Here is a 17379-nt window from a genome sequence, read left to right as displayed (position 1 = left end):
ATCCAGGAAAATAACCCTGACCTCACTGCATATACCCTTGCATGGATGCTGTTATTCATATTCATACTGTACGCACATTCCCAAAACGTCAGCCTTCCCTAATGACACTGAAATGATTGAAAATTGAAGTGCAGTTCTGGGCAGAAAAGTGACTCTATTTTAAAAAGAGAGAGACAGAGAGAGACTGTGTCCAATGCCCATAGCTGTTCCTAGTTGTCTTCCAAGTTCTATATATTAACTAAGCTTATGTACCAAAGCCATTTTTTTAACTACTGTCAGCACTGCAGAGCCGATACAGCAGCAATAGAGCAAGCTGTTCAGCCTCATGCCTCATCAACATTTCTCACACTCCGTATCAAAGCACGAACATTAGCAAATTCAGCTGCCCTTCAAACTCCCAGCTCCAGTCAGGAGAAAGCATCTGTGGCTGTTCAGCTCCTTGCGAGGCTGACTGGGGGGGGGTGAAAAAAGATGCTCACTTGCCAGAAATGCCCATAACATCCAACCCAGTGTTCTCTGTGATTCATGGCTGTAGGACAAGTGAACGAGCTGTGGAGCTCTACTCACTTTCTATCACTCCATAATATTCATGCTTCACTCCAATTACCACTCAAAATTCCCCCCCCCCCCCCCCCCCCCCAGCAGCACAGAGCAGTGGGTGAGCTGTAAGCTTTCATAACTCACTCCTATCACTCAGCATGCCTATGAGAATCAAAAGATGTTGGAAAGGGAAGAGGCATACCTCAAATGTTTGCAAGATCACTTCCTAATGACACAGCAGAAGCTAACAAAACAGTGGCTTTAGTGATATGTCTGTTGTGCAGCAGAAAGCTTTCTATCTCCCAGTACTCAGAGAAAGGCAGGGAAGATCGTCAGAAGGCATCCGTCAGTTCTGCAGACTGTAGGAAAAGATGACAGGGAATAAAGATAAACTTTGAGTGAGAGTAGAAGAATTTAATCTCCTTATGGCAGAAGTGTAACAGAATTCCAAACACTGGTCAAATTCAAGCATTCTGCAACCACTTCTGGAATAGGTTGTATAACAGACAAGAGAGTGGAAAGCAGGGAACCAATCTCTTTCTCTGCAGAGATCTTTTAGTCCAAGTAATTGCTGAAAAGATGCACTCAAGAGCTTCCAGCTTCATATGCAAATGGGACTGGGCACCTACTTGCCTAACAAGCAGACAAACAAAACACACTCAGAAATAAATATTAACAACAATTTAAATATTTTGCTTCTTTACGCAGTCCTTCTTTTTTCACTGACCTCCCAAGTTTCCAGACAAGTTATCTCCTCTATATATATTTGCACTAAAAGCTCTTAACTTAAATTAGCCAGGCAGAAAATGAGCATGAGAAGGAGAACATTAATTGCATATTTTTTGGACTATTGCTTTCAGGAGATTCCAATTTTAGTCATCAAGATAACTGAAGAAAAAATAAAATTGCGTAAGACCAGCTAATCAACAATAGGAAAACACTGTCCTGGCAGGTAGGCAACAATGCACACAAGACAGTCAGCAAAATGGGAAATTAATTTCCTTCCCATTTCCCAAATTATTCTGTCCAAAACGTTTTTGGTGGCAGGGCAAAACTTTCTTTTTTTTTTACTTCTCGAATTCTCAGACTGTACAACCATCACTGAGCAGAGATCTTGGCATTTAGCAGCACAAGCAGGAAAAAATCATGATTTGCATACTCTCAGATTGGTAGTTGTGGAAAAAGCAAGACAGAACAACTTAACTTTTGCAGCTCTGGAGTGACTCACTTCCTTTTGCAGGACAGTATTTCATTTCACCTTGAATTCCTGATGAAGGTTGGCCTGCACTGCATTCAACATTCAGCCATAAAACTGCTGTAAAAAACAAACAAACAAACCTACCACTCACTGCAACAAAGGGCAGCAAAACTTGTGAGTACTGATGCCTTATTACTCACAGCTGTTCAAGACCAAAAGCTGCAACCATGTTTCCTTCGACCAATTACTGAACTGTTTGAGGATGAGGAACTGTTTGACCATGGCTACCAGTCTACCTGCCCAGATAGACTGACTGATACGGATTCAAAACTCTCTCCCAGTCTCAGCTGAGAAGCTGCATTCGGGTATATTCCATACCACAAAAAACTGAACAAAATGAATAAGCCCTTGCAGACAGACCAAAGTCACTTCTATTCCTGGCTGGGAGCTAAAAATTGCTCCATCTAAAGGAAGTAGAGTGAGATGATCCCAAATGTGAAGTATCCAGGCCTTACTGAGGATTAAAATGGCTCTTCACAGATCAAACTAAGAGCACATGAAAAGTTTGGAGCTGATTTTGATAAAGGTCAAATAGCTTTACACATACAAATCCTTAACAGAACTGAATGAGAACAAGCCTCCTGTCACATCTACAACACTCAACTACTTCCAGAAGTCATTAGGCAACAGAACGGATTTACAAGTGTTGGAACAAGCACCTTACCCCCACTGACACCAAGAAAGCATCTTGAGTGCCTGCACAGCTCAAAACATCATCAAAAATCAAGTCTGTCTCCTCCTTCATGGTCTCATGAGAAGCCAGGGTAGAGTTGGACTAGAGGACCTTCAGAAGTCCCCTCCAGCTCAGACAATTCTATAAAGCACAACTGTGTCAAACACAGACGGAGAACAACCTGACAGAAAAGCCACTCTGCCTTGCAACTGTGTCTTAGTAACGTGGTTTCCCTCTAGAAAAAATTGTATGAAGGCTCTGGCCAGGTGAGGTGAGACTGAGGCTTTCATGGCAATGACTCCGTTGTTACTTTACTTGAGTCAGAAACCCGCACAATTGTCCAGGAATGAAACTACCACACTGACCAAAGTTCTTGAGTTCTGGAGTTTCATCCTTGTAAATAACTCGGCTAAATTTGGGGGTTGGACTCGATGATCTCTGGAGGTCCCTTCCAACCCCTACAATTCTGTGATTCTGTGAAATTCACGACAGATTGAAACAAAACCTCCGTAGTCAAAATATTTAATCTGTAAATGCCTTCTGTCATGGCATAAATTCCGACAGCAACAAAACTTTATGGGCAAGTAGGAGTTAGAAAGACTTTATAACCTGGAAAAAAACCCAAAACCAATAGCAATACAAAACCCAAAAACCTATGCCTCTAAAATTTAGGACTCCACAGAAAGGAGTTCTTTCCTCACTACCACTCTACCAGTTTCATTAAGAACAAGTTACTGCACTAGATAACAAACAATCCACATTATTCAGAAACTTTCCACACCTTCTTCCTTTCCATAAACATCTCCTCATTCCCTAAAATAAATACATAAATGAATTCCTTTGTTGTCCCCTTGCCTTCAGAACCTACACAGAAAGAAGGGGGAAAAAAAAGAAAAAAAAGAAAAAAAAGAAAAAGCCATTTGTCAATTAATTCCAGTCCTTTAGACTTGGGACTCCATTATGCTGCACAATTGTTCATATGTGCCTGCTTAACATGGATGGAAAAGATGCTGCTACATTGGAGGGAAATAACGGTAGGCTGGGCAGAAGAGGTGCCTTCTTCCATTGTGTGCACAGTGCATTTTTGCTGACTGCAAGCTCTCACACGGCAGGAAAAAGCCCAAATGCCATTCTTGCTCTTGCTATTGGCAGCTGTTCTCTTATCACCAAAGAGAATTTATCGCACCACTGACAGATGCTGAGATTCAGAAGCTGGAACTGAAAGCCAAAGGGATTGAATCAGAAAACAGAAATGCCAAAAAAAAAAAAAAAAAGAAGAAAAAAAAAAAGAAAAAAAAAAAGGAAGAGCCCTACCAAAGCAAGTCACTTCACTGCACACATTGCACATGCATCTCTCCATGGGGAGAGGAAAAGAGAGCCCGAGCCCCCACGACAGATGTCAGGCGTTCTGTTTCGGGCAGCGCTGGAAGCTGCTCCAGTTCTGTGATGAGGAGAGTGGTATAGGAGACCACAGAGAACTTTACTGTTCAAACCCTGCAGATGAAATGCAAAGGAGAAAGATGCAACTCCACAGAGGAAGACCTGGAAAGCAAGCTATCTCAGCAGGGAGATCACTGTAGTTATCATGCGTACAAAGGTACTTGCATTCCTAATGCTCTCTCCTGAAGGCAGTGTGTGGATTAGGGTTATCTGAGTATTTATTTTTTTCCCCCACTCTTTTAAAGACTTCACAAAGCTGTAAACCTTATTTTCCCATGTGTAGCTACACCACATACCAACAGGAAATAGTTAATTTGACGGATAATTGGCTACTCCCAAGAAAAGATATGGGAGGATATATCTGGTTTAGATAACAAGAGGCTTTAAATAACTTTATCTCCCAGTGTAGCAGTCGGTAAATGCATTCTGCCCATAGCCATTTGCAAGCCTTCTTTGCACATACATTCAGAACTGAAAGTGCTTTATGCACATGGATAAATGCATGACGGCTATGATCATAAACCAGTGCCTATATTTTATTCACAGGCTTTGCACTGAAATGCACGCTCATACTTTGGGACGAGACGTACCTCCTGCCACCCCCAGGGAAAACATGAATGTATTTATACACAGGCAGATAAGAAGGCGGCTATGCACTGACACAGCGGTGACAAAGTCTCCAGGCTACGAGTGTTATGCAAAGGAAGATACTCGATACCTTCCGCCATCGCTCCCAAATGCATTTCCTCAGCTAAGGTCAGCCTAATGACAGATCTCATTCGCAGGCACTGAACTGTCTGCTCCGAAGAGCTCAGAGCAAGACGGGCTCTCCCACGGGAGCAGATTCCAACAGTGGGAAAAGCAGCCTCAGGCCGCCTCCCACTTGTTTGCTCACAACAAATTTACAAAGAGCCAGGTCCCCACAACTCACACTTGGGGGATATCGTGCTAAGTGTTTAAGAACGGAATCCAAGAGCAAGTCACACTTTCTATCCTGTTCTAGTACAGATCTTACACTAATAGGGGTCTGCAGGATGAGAACCCAAGTCGCTGTACCGGTTATTTGCTAATTAGGAAGTCAATGAAGAGGCAGCTAATTGAGCTGGCGAGTACAGCAAACGCCGTCCCACCAGGATGGAATGCAGATGTTCTACTGATAGCACAGTGCCAGAGTGACACCTGCAGGACGAGCCACGAAACACCTCGCAGAGCGGTACCTGAGTTTTCCGGAGCTACTTGCACCGAACATCTGCCTCGTTCTGCACTGCTCTTTTCAGAGAAAAGCAGGGAGGAAATGACTTGGAAGCAAAGTCCAACCAAAGATATCCACAAACTCTTCTGACAAAATTGTAATCGTCGAATCACGTGATCGTTTGAGTTGGAAGGGGCCCTTAAAGGACACCTAGCCCAACTCCCCTGCAATAAATGGGGATACTCGCAGCTAGGTGGGGTGATCAGAGCCCCTCTGGCTGACCCTGAATGTCTCCAGGGATGGGGCTTCCATCACCTCTCTGGGCAAACTTTGCCAGTGCCTCATCACCCTCACTGTAAAAAATTTCTTCCCTACAATCTAAACTTCCTCTTCTAGCTTGAAACTATTAACAAAAATAGAGGCAGAATAACAGAAACAGAGAAACAGCTTCCGCCATTTGTGACTTCCTCAGGTTTCTCTTTAGAAGCTCACACAGGTGATCTGAGTTTCAGCAGAGAAGCATAGAACTTCTCATGGACGTTTATTGTTACTCCCAATTAAGCTTGTCTGCCAGTAGAAGTAGGGCTACAGCATAGGAATTAGGGCAAGCTAGTTATTTACCCAAAAAGGTCAATTTAGGTCAAAGCTATCTTGCCCAGATGGCTAATTTCAATCTCTTACACATATAACACAATTGTTCAATAAGCTCAAAATAAATAGTCTAAGTAATTAATTTAAAGCTGCCCTAATTGTTTCTCAATATTCCCTATTAACTGAAGCTGTAACATTTCTTCTATCAAAGCTTCAAAGCTTAAACTTCAGAGCCAATTAAAGCTACTTAAAAAAAAAAAAGAAAGAAAGAAAGAAAGAAAGAAAGAAAGAAAGAAAGAAAGAAAGAAAGAAAGAAAGAAAGAAAGAAAGAAAAAGAAAGTGCTGTCAGCTCTGATTCCTTCTGATTGAATTCTTTGAAGCACTCGGGGTCTAATTTAAATTGCACAAAGCTTGAAAACTGTTTGTTTTGTTTTGTGGTGGTTTTTTTTTTTGTTTTGTTTTTGTTTTCTTTCCCAGGTATAATGTTCTCCATGAGCTAATGATCCAATGGACAATTAAAACTAAATTACACTTTTAACCTGGTAGCAACTTTCTAAGCTGCATTTGGCCTGACTAAAGTGAGTACACTGAGTTCACAACTCAAGTGAACAATGAATCTCCTTTATCAGCAGGAGCTGGGGAGGATGCTGCCTGCCTTCCCTGCTCAGTCCTACAACAGCAGCTGCCTCTCAGCATCGTCAAGGTTCTCTCACCCAAAGTAATGTGGCAGCTACATCCTTATTCTTTTAAATGCATGTGTGTGCATAAATACAGTCTCCTACATTCTCTAGGCATTCAAAAGAGAAGAAGGAAGGGGATACTGGTTAGTAAAGATTACCGGTGTCTAGAGGTCATTCTCATTAGCAGGGTCCCACTAGTTTAGACGTTTCAGCTTCCAAGTGCATATGTTGACCAAAACAGGGTGCTCTCCTATTTTTAGCACAGCTGATGTAGGTCAGATGGAAGTGGAACAATTCTTCCAGCACAGAACAGAAACATCTAGTGCTGGATGAATTACTTCCCTTCCAACCAAGCTGGAAATAACTCCTTTGTGGTTTCCCAAGATTTTGTTTCCAGGAAACTGTGTTTGGATTCTCTTGTCCCTCTGTGACCCCATTACATGTGAGACTCACCGAGCTACCTCCTGAGTGCAGGCAAGCCCAGCTCCTAGCACTGTGTCCCTGCAAGGTGTTGTATTACACCATACTTCCTCGGTACCCAATGTGACTATGAAGGGATATCCTGTGCTCCATCCTGCACATAGCTGTCTGTACTATCTTGGTTGCTCTCCTCCAGCCAAAACTATGCTTAGGGATCTTCTTTCAGAATGTACTTTCTCTGGGTGTTTTTCTTTTTTCTTTTTTTTTTTTCTTTTCTTTTTTTTTTTAATAATGTAGGATTAATAATTTAGCTAATAGCAAGCTAGAGAAAAGCCCAAAAAAAAGAAGCCATATGGAAAGAAAGACAAGCTAAAGAGGAATGAGCTTCTTAATTTCTGTGACCAAACAGTGTGACGTGCAGCTTGAGGGGTTATGTATTGCAGTGGTTGTATTGCTACTTCTAGGATGGAACACCTGGTCCTTATCATCACTCTCAGGTTTCAAACGCCCATCATCCTGCATCTTCTACTTACCGCGGGGATCTCTCTGCCATGGGAAACATTCCATTCCCACCATAGAATCCTGGTGAGGCACTTCTATGTTTTGTTTAAATCAGATTGTTGTGGATGCCCCGTCCCTGGAGATGTTCAAGGCCAGGTTGGATGGGGCCCTGGGCAGCCTGGTCTAGAAGTAAATGGGGAGGTTGGTGGCCCTGCCTGTGGCAGGGGGTTGGAGATTCATGATCCTTGAGTTCCCTTCCAACCTCGGCCATTCTGTGATTCTGTGAGATGGGAGACATTCATAGGCCACAGAAGGGAAGGGTGGATGATGAGCAAGGATCCCCATTCAGGACTCTTGTCTTCAACCTCAGAAACAGAGCCAGGCATGGGGAGAAATATCCAGCTGATGCCGCATGATGAACTAAGCCGAGTTCTTTGTTGCACGGAGCCAGCACAATTCCAGCAAGCCGAGGGCTCTCAGCACTTTAAAACTTTGTATTGCCTCTTTTGGGCCCGTTTTGCGTACAGGTCTGCCACGTTCCGATCCTTCTGAAAGGACTGGCTCGTCTTAGAAGGGAGATACCTCTCTCCCTTCGAAGCGCGACTGCCTGACGCTGACCGACGCCGGCCAGCAGACGGCAGCACCGCGCACCTCAGGGCGCTCCGCCTTGCTCTGACGTCATCTCCCCGCGCCAGCCACCCGTTGCAAAGCGCCGCAACGTGGTGTGCGCGAGCCGGCCCGGCCGGGCTTTGCGCGGTGCCGTGGCGGGGTCGGAGGGCCGCGTGCCGATGCGGGGCGGGCAGGATGCAGCAGAAGCTGCTGCGCAGCGCGCACTACATCGAGCTGGGCGGCTACCAGTACTGGCCCGTGCTGCTGCCGCGCGGCATCCGTCTGTACACCTACGAGCAGATCCCCGTCTTCCTGAGGGACAACCCCTACATCACCGACGGCTACCGCGCCTACCTGCCCTCGCGCCTCTGCCTCCGCAGGTACGGCCGTCCCCGGGGCCGGGTCGGGGCCTCGGAGCCCCGCTCAGCCCCGCCGCGTCTCCCCGCAGCCTCTTTATCCTCTCCAACGAGAGCGTCAACATCTGGAGCCACCTGCTGGGCTTCCTGCTCTTCTTCACGCTGGGAATCCGCGACCTGACCGTCGTGCTGCCCGCCGCTCGCGCCGCCCGCGAGGACTTCGTCATCTGCGCCGTCTGCCTCTTCTGCTTCCAGGTGGGGCACCGTGCTGTGCGCCGTGCGGCGGATGGGCTCGGGGGCCGAGCTGATTTTGAACCGTTTCTTATAAGAACGAAGCATGGCTGGCATAGGAGAGGCTGCAGAACGCCGGCTGGGCAGGCCGAGGCTTTGTGTTCTGGTTTCTGCTGGGCATTGTGTCCAGCGCTGTGCCCGCGGATGGCGATGGTTTGATCACCAGCTCGAGCACAAAAACCAGCTGTGGATTAATGGGGTGAGGCCAGCTGCACGAGTATTAACAAGATGAGGTGCTGGGATAGTTTAGTGTGGGAAGAGGAGGCTTAGGGGAGACCTCACTGCTCTCTGCAGCTGCATGAAAGGAGGTTATTGTAATGAGGTAGGGGATCGGCCCCTTCTACATAACAGCAGTAGCACAGGAGGTAATGGCCTCAAGTTGCACCAGGGGAGATTCAGGTTGGATACTGGGAAACCTTTCTTCTCAGAAACAGTGGTGAGGCATTGGCACTGCGACGTGGTAGAGTCAGCATCCCTGGTGGTGTTCAAGATATGTGGAGCTGTGATACTGAGCAACTGATAAGGTGGGATAGGGCCAATGGCTGAACTAGATGACCTTAGAGGTCTTTTCCAACCTGGATGATTCTTTGATGTTATTATACAGCTTGGGGTTCTTGTGCATTTTGCACAACTGTCAGAGTTCAAGAAGCACCTGAACAATGCTTTCAGACATAGGGTTTGGACTTTTGGTGGTTCTGTGTGGACCCAGGAGTTGGATGTAATGATGTTTATGGATCCCCTTCAACTCTAGATATTCTATGATTCTGTTTCTCAGGGGGAAAAAAAAATTGATGCCAGCCAAGAAGCCAAGTCAGTGTACTGCATGTCAGAGGTTAGTCACTTCTGTGTACCCTCAGCAAAGCTGCACAGTGCTGGTATTCAAGGATTTGAGCTTTGGTTTCTGCTTGTTGTAGCTGGACCGTACTGAATTCATCTTGGTCATACTTGGGCAGGTGGGGCCCTGCTCCTGTATGCACTGGCACACTTTTGTACCCTCAGTACCCTCGTTTCCTTAGCTGCAGCCTGTGGTTATCAAGTCTTGCAAAGTTTTGTGTTTCATCTGCAAAAGAGGTTATGCTAGTTTCCACTGATTATGAGCAGAAATCATAATTGTCTACACCAAGTAGTTCTGTAGAATATGTAACAGGTTACTTTTGGACTCTTAAGCTTCAGAGTTGAAGCTTAATCCCCATTAATCCCCGTCTGTTACCAAGAAATTAATGTGTCCTTGTTTTGATATGTTTGTGTAGGTCTGTATGCTTTGCTCAGTAGGATATCATCTCTTCTGTTGTCATCGCTCAGAGAAGACCAGCCGACGATGGATGGCATTAGATTACGCAGGAATTTCCATTGGTATCCTAGGCTGCTACGTATCAGGCGTGTTTTATGCATTTTATTGTAGTAAAGTAAGTCTGAGTCACTTGTTTCTGTGGTCCCATCACCATGGTTTCCACGTGTTGGGAAAGGGCTTTGTCACATGGTGTCCAGGTGGCACATTTGGCAGGGGACAGGTGCAGAACTTTGCTTGCAGAAGTAAAAGATTAAGAGATTCCTTTTAAGCTGTCAATTGCACAAGCCTCAAGACAATATTTAAATCATTATAAAGTCAGTGTAAACTTTACAGATCCTGTCTTTGTCAAAGGCATGAGGCCCATAATGGGATGTTCCTTCCAGCATTTATATGGGGCAGAAACAAGCTTAAATCGCTTTGGAATTCTAAACTTTTATAACTTCTGTGCTCCCTGTACAGGAAAGTATTGATCTGGTAGTTAAAGTAGTCCTCTTAAACAGAGTTATATTTAATATATGTTTTGGTGAAGCGTGTGAAATAGGTGTGAAGTAAGAGCATCTTCCCCTTCACTGGATTACTAAGAACACCCTGATTCAAGCACTGTCATTTGTGGTCACAGAAGTGACGAGAACATTTTAAATCTTTGTGTTTAGTAACATAGATTTTCTACCCAGAGTTTACCTCAGATGAGCAAACATACAAACTTAATTGTGTTTCTTTTTTCTCAGTACTGGCGTCAGGTGTACTTAATCACTGTGCTGGCAATGATCTTGGCAGTATTTTTTGTTCAGATTCATCCCAATTACCTCACACAGCAGTGGCGCAGGCTGCGCTCCATCATCTTTTGCTCAGTGTCTGGATACGGCATTATTCCTACTATCCACTGGGTTTCACTCAACGGTGGCATTGGTGCAGCTATTGTACAGGTAAAAGACAATAATACGGAAATAAGATTTACTTTTGCTTTGCACTTAGCATCTTCCCTCAGTCTCATTTTGGAAATGAGGGAGAAGTAGAGCTAGTGACGATTTCTTAAAGCACAGGATTCCTTTGGAACGATCAGATTTATGGAAAGCCAATCAACAGGTTGAATAGATGAAATCTGTTTCAGTGATTTAAAGTTGAACTGTGAGAAGACCCACCTGGATGCAAACATGACCACGACGTTGTGCTTGCCTGAGGGGCAGAGCAGTGTGTGCAGGTCGGATGCACCCTTGCACACCTCAGGGCAAGGAGCAGGAGCAGAGAGCTGAGTCAGCAGGCGAGTGGGAAGCGGTCAGTCAGGATGCACAGGTTGCAGAGGTGAGGTGAACCAGGAGACATGGGTGGGAAGTTCTTCCTCTTCTGTGCCCTGGGTTGGTGGCAAAATGGCATTTGCCTACACAGCCTTCTGTCTCTCATGCATAATTTGTTTAATATCACTGTTAAGTTACCAAACTAATTTCCCTCTCTTGCTTTACCACTATGGTAAAGGTTACTCAGCTCTGAAAAACAGGAAGTACAGCACTGTTAAAGAAGGTGAACGTGCCCCAAGGTTTAAAACATTCCCCCAGGAATCACAGCCATTAGCCAGGGCTCTAATAGAGCTGAAAAAAACCTTTGCTTTCATAGCAAGAACTGCCTGTGAAAGTTCTTAAGATTGGCACTTCAGGAGGACTGTCTTCTAGGATGCTGATTTAGCCTGGTCCAGAGCTACTGCTGAATTTGGAAGAGCAGCATTGATAATAAATGCAGTCTTCAGACAAGGTACTGAAACACTCACTTTGTAAAAGTCAAATAGGCAAGCAATCGTTGCTGCCCCTGCTTTTTCCAGTTAGTCAATTGGTTTGTCCTGATAGAGCAGAATGGTAGATGTGATACTCATTTTGCTTCCACGCTTCAGAGAAAATGCTCTGCTTCCAGCAATAAAACATTCTATTATTGAAAACAAACAAACAAAAAAACTGGTCAAGTGAGTGGGTTGCTTTCCAGCAGCTAGTTTGGTTACTTACAGTCTAATCTGTAATATTCCTGTGGCCTTCCATTCAGATTTTTTCCAAGTTTTGGCATTTGTTTCTCAATTGGATTCTGTTCTATTCAATAGATAATGTGAGCAGCAAAATAATATTCCATTTTGTCACACCTTTTGTTTTCTTTTAAATGTATTTTGAAATTATTATTTTAAAATATTTTTTACCTTAGAGCAGAGTAAGAAAGCTTCCTTTTCTTTTGCAGGAGTTTGCTCCACGTGTGGTTGTCATGTATTTCATTGCTGCTGTAGCATTTCTCTTCTATATTTCCAAAGTTCCAGAAAGATACTTTCCAGGTATGAAATTCTGTTGTGCTTTTCTGCAGTTAAGCTTCCTGCAGTGTCACAGTCTTTGCTGCGAGTCCTGAATTTTTGATGAGAGTACAGTTGATTATGTTCTACTTAGCGTGCATTGGCACCAAAAGAATTCAAACTTGATGTGCACTTCAGTCAGAAGAAGTCAGGTGACTTTTGTTGTTCTTCATTAAAGAACTTAACTGTCTCCCAGCCAGCTGAACGCGTGACTGAGCTTGGGAATAGACTGCCTGCTGCTTGCCTTGCATGAGTTAATGCAGATTTAACAACTGCTTCCCGCTTTTGTTCCCCACAGGACAGCTCAACTACCTCGGCTCTAGTCACCAAATATGGCACATCCTTGCAGTAGTGATGTTGTACTGGTGGCACCAGTCTGCAGTGTACATCATGCAGTACCGACACAGCAAGCCCTGTCCTGAGCATAGCGTGGACTTATGAGTGAAGGTATAGCCTTTGTGCTTGTGGGAACATGAGATTTTAACAAGTAGAGAGTTAAGTAATCTTGTTTTCAACATGTCACAATGTTCCATTAGTTGGTTCCATTAATTTAATTAGCTCCCCCAGAGAAAATGCTTAGTAGTGTAATGTTTCCTTGTGAATAAGCAAACAGCTACTTTGATAGCAGGCAGGCTGCTGCTGCTGTGTTATGTGAGTCTGCAGTGCCCTCGAGCAGGGTTTTAGAGCAGGCTGGACAAATCACTGCTAGGTCCCTAACAGCTCTGTCTGACAACAGTTGCAAGCACTTATCAACATTTGTTTATATGTAGCTTTTTCCTAATGTTTTTGTCAGTTTTTTTTTAGTCTAATATGCATGGGATCTGGGGCAGTTAGGTAAGAGTTAATGTTTCCTATGCGTAATAACTGACAATTTTTCTTTCCTCAACTGCCTTTCAGAGGCACTGCAATGAAACTTCTGACTACAGGAGTCTGAACCTTACACATATGCAGAACCATGAAAGTAAGCACTAAGGCAGTTCCTTTCCAACTTCTGGACTGTTACCCTACTCGCTGAGATGATACATTAACAGGAATGCTGGGGAAAAAAGCAGCATTGCCTGGATCTCAATACAACATCTGAACATCTCCTGAACACCTCCAGGGTCAGTGACTCCACCACCTCCCTGGGCAGCCCATTCCAGCACCTGACCATTGTCTCAGAGAAGAAGTATTTCCTAACATCCAACCTGAATCTCCCCTGGCACAACTTGAGGCCATTCTCTCTGAGATCTGAGATTCATTTGCTTCTCATCATTTCCTGCTCTGCAATCAAGTACAAAGCAGGTCTTTCTTAGAGTGGGACAACAAAAAGGTGGGCTGTAGAACTAAGCATTTGGAGCACTGCATTATTTTCCTGCTTCGTAAATACAAACAACAGAATTGCATACCATTGCTAAGCTACCAGGCCCATATGCCATGTCTTCAGGTTTTGTTGCAGTACAGAACAAAAGGACACACTCCCAGGAGTAGTGTGCTTTTAGAACTCTGATTGAGTGGCTGGTCTTGGCTCTAAACTGCATGGGTACAGGGTGCTGCATCCTTCAGAATCATTGTCTAAGTGATGTGTGTACACTTCAACATCAGGACAGTAATGTGTAATGTCAAATTCAGTGGAGTATTGTACTTTTCTAGTTGTTTCCCTTTTTCTGGGAGATGGATGTTATCTACCCTATCTATCTTGATTTCAAATCTTAAATTGTGTCCTCAAGTATAGGTGATGCCATTACTTCAACAAATCTCTCTGCACCACTCTGGTGCTTCTGAATAGTGTTCTGAAATATTTCAGGAGTAGTCTTACACTTGCTGTTACCCTGGAATTAGTAGAAGTGCAAAGGATTTTTTTTTGTAAGTTACATGTTCTTTTAGTAGGGGTAAATAACAAGCCCAGAGTAGTAAGACTGCTATGACTTCAAGCCACTGAACTTTGGCCTTTTAATGACTCGTGCTGTACTTCCAACACTTCATTAGTTGAAGTGATTTATTGCCATTTGCTTTCTGCAGTAAAGACGACCTTGGGTTTTTATAGTCTGCAGTTAAACCATCTCTTGGTTTAATGTCAACACTAAAGAGATGAGCTATGCAGGTTGTTAGATACCTGGTGCTCAGCATGAAGCTCAGTGGGTGCCAGCCTAGAGGCTGGCAGGGTGCTGTTCGGTCCCACCGAAGTTGCCTCTGTCCTGGGCAAAACATTCCCAGCTCCCCTCAGCCTTCTACACAGGGAACGTGCCAAGGGAAGAGAGAGAGTCATTAACTGACAAGTATTTACCTTGTACCAGGCATGGAGGAGGCAGGACCCTTCCTCTTCTGCTGGTATGCTGGAGAGCAATGCTGTCGCCAAATCCTCACTGAGCTTAAGTGTTTTTTATTCCCAGCTCCAGAAACAGTTATTGGAAAGAACTAAATGCATTTGAAGTTCAAATCCCAGTCTTCTGAGCCTTCCAGTATAAACACTGATTATTTTTTTTTTTTAAACTTGACAGTAAAGCAAATTTAAAGTGCACTAATGACTGCTGCTAAAGTGTGACAAGGATCCTGCAATTGTTAAAGCTTGTTTTCAGTGTTACATGAATAATAACATTTGAGGAATCTGTGACTGTGTACTGAAAACATACTCATTTTACAGTTTGCTAATTTTTTTTTTCCCAAACTTACTACTGTAGCAGTTTTCACTGGATAAGATTAAGTTGTACATTTTTATTATCCTGACAAAATTTATTAAACTGCATGATGGCCTTTTCTGTAAATACTGAGCCTGTAAATAAATTTTGGTTCATTGGATGTTTACTTGTAACACTTTTAACAGAGTACTCAGATGACACGTGAATTGCTGCACACAATGTTTGAAATGGGTGACAAGCAGAAGACAGAATAACCATGAACGAGCTACAACTTCGTACCTATGTTCTTTTGCTGCTCCTAGTCTTTCTACAGTGTTGGTTTTCTTCAGCTTAGATATGAAATAAACCAGTAGAAGCGGTTACCAAAAAGCTGCTCTGGCTAGTAGTTGGCAGAGTGAGTCAAATCAAGTGAAAAACATGTCTCTAAGATAAAGTGCAGAACTAAGTCTGGAGTTAGCAATGAAAATTAAAGTTATGGCCCCTGAAAAGGGATAAAGCTTCAGTTAGCAGCTATGAATCCGATTGTGTCCTTTCAAAAGCATTTTGAAAGCAGGAAGGCTTAAAGGAGTAATAATGAACCTAAGGACATTCTTAATATATTATCAACAAGTTGAACCGAGATGGCAATAGTGGGCTGCTAATATAACCATCATTAAAAAACATCAACAGGAACTTACAGCCACAAAAAGCAACTAGGAGAAGCAACATTGCTTATAGAATAGCTTGCAGCCTAAATGAGAGTACTTAATAATGCCATGTTTAAGGACATCTGCGAAGTCACTGTTATCATGTTTATTTATTTAACAACTGCAATATTTATGACATACATCAGTTTCACAAAACTCTGTTTAGTGGTACACAAAAAAGCTTAGAAACTTGAAGTCTAACAAGAAATGGAAGTGTAGTTCAGGAAAGTGCACTTAAAAGCTGAATGCCAGCAATTTTAAAATAGATTTTATGCTCTTTAATATTAGGTGATGCCTTAGTCACAAACTCAGCTATACACACCACTTCCTCCATTTTTCTTTGAAAAGAAGCGCTGTAGAAAAGTAACTCAGCAGCCACCCCTTGCACTTTTTTCTCTTGCAGATTTCCCTTATTCACTCTTCCTAGTTTCATCAAAATGATTGTGGCTGCAATGTTACTAAAAACACAGTGCGATGTGTGCGAGCATGTGTATATTTTATATATATTTCTCATATATAAAAATACACTATATAGTATAAAAAACTCCAGATAAACTCTTATTCTCACAGTAGCAAATATACCAACTTATTTTCACAGTACTTAGTTTTATTAACTGGGACAACCAGAATGATTAAAAATTATTTCCTTGAAAGTTGGTTTTCGCAGGTCCCACATGACACAAGTCAGCAAAAGCAATTCCGCACATCTCACGGCTATTGAGAGTCTGCAGAGAAACTCACCCTTTTATCTTCCTTTCAGTGACCATAACTATGAAGGGCTTCTTAGTACCTTTGACAAAAACTGCCCAAAGCAGCCGATTCTGACAGGTCTATGGTTCAGTCATTCAGCAGACTGAAAGAACTGTTAAAAACCTGTTGCTATTTCCTGGTGAAAGGGAAGTGTGAATTCCTTACCTTGTGATCATCACCTTCACAGACATATGGTACAAGTCTAAGTGCACATGGTCTTTCCAGTATTTCAGGTAAGGTCACAATACACTCCAGGAACGACAAGCACACAGGTAGAGATATCTACATGCTGAATAAAGGCAAAAGGATACTATCTTCCCCAGCAGTACCATGCTTTGTCTCTGCTGAACCATAGTTGAAGCTTAAACCCAGGCTGCAAACTTAATAGACCACATAAAGTTGATGCAGTGAAGCATACTCATCTCAGACGAGAGAAAAAAATCATTTTAACTCAAGAAACACATAAAAACTGCATGTATGCAAAAAGTTGTTTCATAAATGTAAGTACAAAGATCAAAGCTTATTAAGGCCACAAGAAAGCAAGTATCATTGGCTGTAACTCGGAGGCAGCCGGAGGCGCAATGCCAGTTTCAGAGTAACTTGGGTTTAAGGTTTGCTTTCATCTCTCCTATCAGTTATTGTACGCAATCCAACTTCAGCTTTCCTGTACTGTAATAAAACCATGTGTGAGCCCTCTGTCAAAAAAATAAAGTAGTAAAAAATCCACCACACAAAGTAATTCTGCTGCGCTCTTCAACCTGAAACTTCAAGGTCATCAGACAGAAATCAAATGTGATTCTTTCTTCTTGTAATTTACCTTAATTGAAGCCCACACTAAGCACCTAACAGCCATGCCAACCCTCAAGCTGTTCTTCCAGCAGGGAAAGCAGTAACTGCATGGTGCCAATGATGACTGGCCGTATTTAAGACTGCGGGTCAGTTGCTTGTTGCTTTATTCTTGTTTTGTTTCCACCCATCTGTCCCGTTTTTCATAATATTCTGTTCCAACAGCTGTCTTTAGGCCGGAATAGTGACAGTTCAGAAGGAAACTGCAGGAAGGCAGCTAATAAGCACGCACATAGAAACAAAATCGCAGTTAACCTGAGTATCAGAAAATGCTACAGACTCGGCGTGCGCTTCTTACAGCCTTTGGCACAAAAAAA

At 43.3% G+C, this 17379-nt stretch overlaps 1 protein-coding gene across 1 annotated transcript; it reads left to right on the top strand.

Annotated features, from left to right (window-relative positions):
• Positions 1-8099: 8099 nt before the first annotated feature.
• Positions 8100-12603, top strand: PAQR3 (progestin and adipoQ receptor family member 3; the record flags this gene model as incomplete). Its single annotated transcript, XM_079535061.1, has 6 exons — positions 8100-8284; positions 8353-8515; positions 9802-9957; positions 10571-10768; positions 12057-12147; positions 12461-12603. 6 exons carry the CDS (start codon positions 8100-8102, stop codon positions 12601-12603), a joined length of 936 nt encoding a protein of 311 aa, XP_079391187.1.
• Positions 12604-17379: the final 4776 nt, after the last annotated feature.

The sequence above is a fragment of the Tetrao urogallus genome, assembly GCF_951394365.1.
Source record: "Tetrao urogallus genome assembly, chromosome: 4".
NCBI lineage: Eukaryota > Metazoa > Chordata > Aves > Galliformes > Phasianidae > Tetrao > Tetrao urogallus.
Note: the sequence above shows the minus strand (reverse complement) of the source record. Positions and strands in the feature narration are given on the sequence as shown.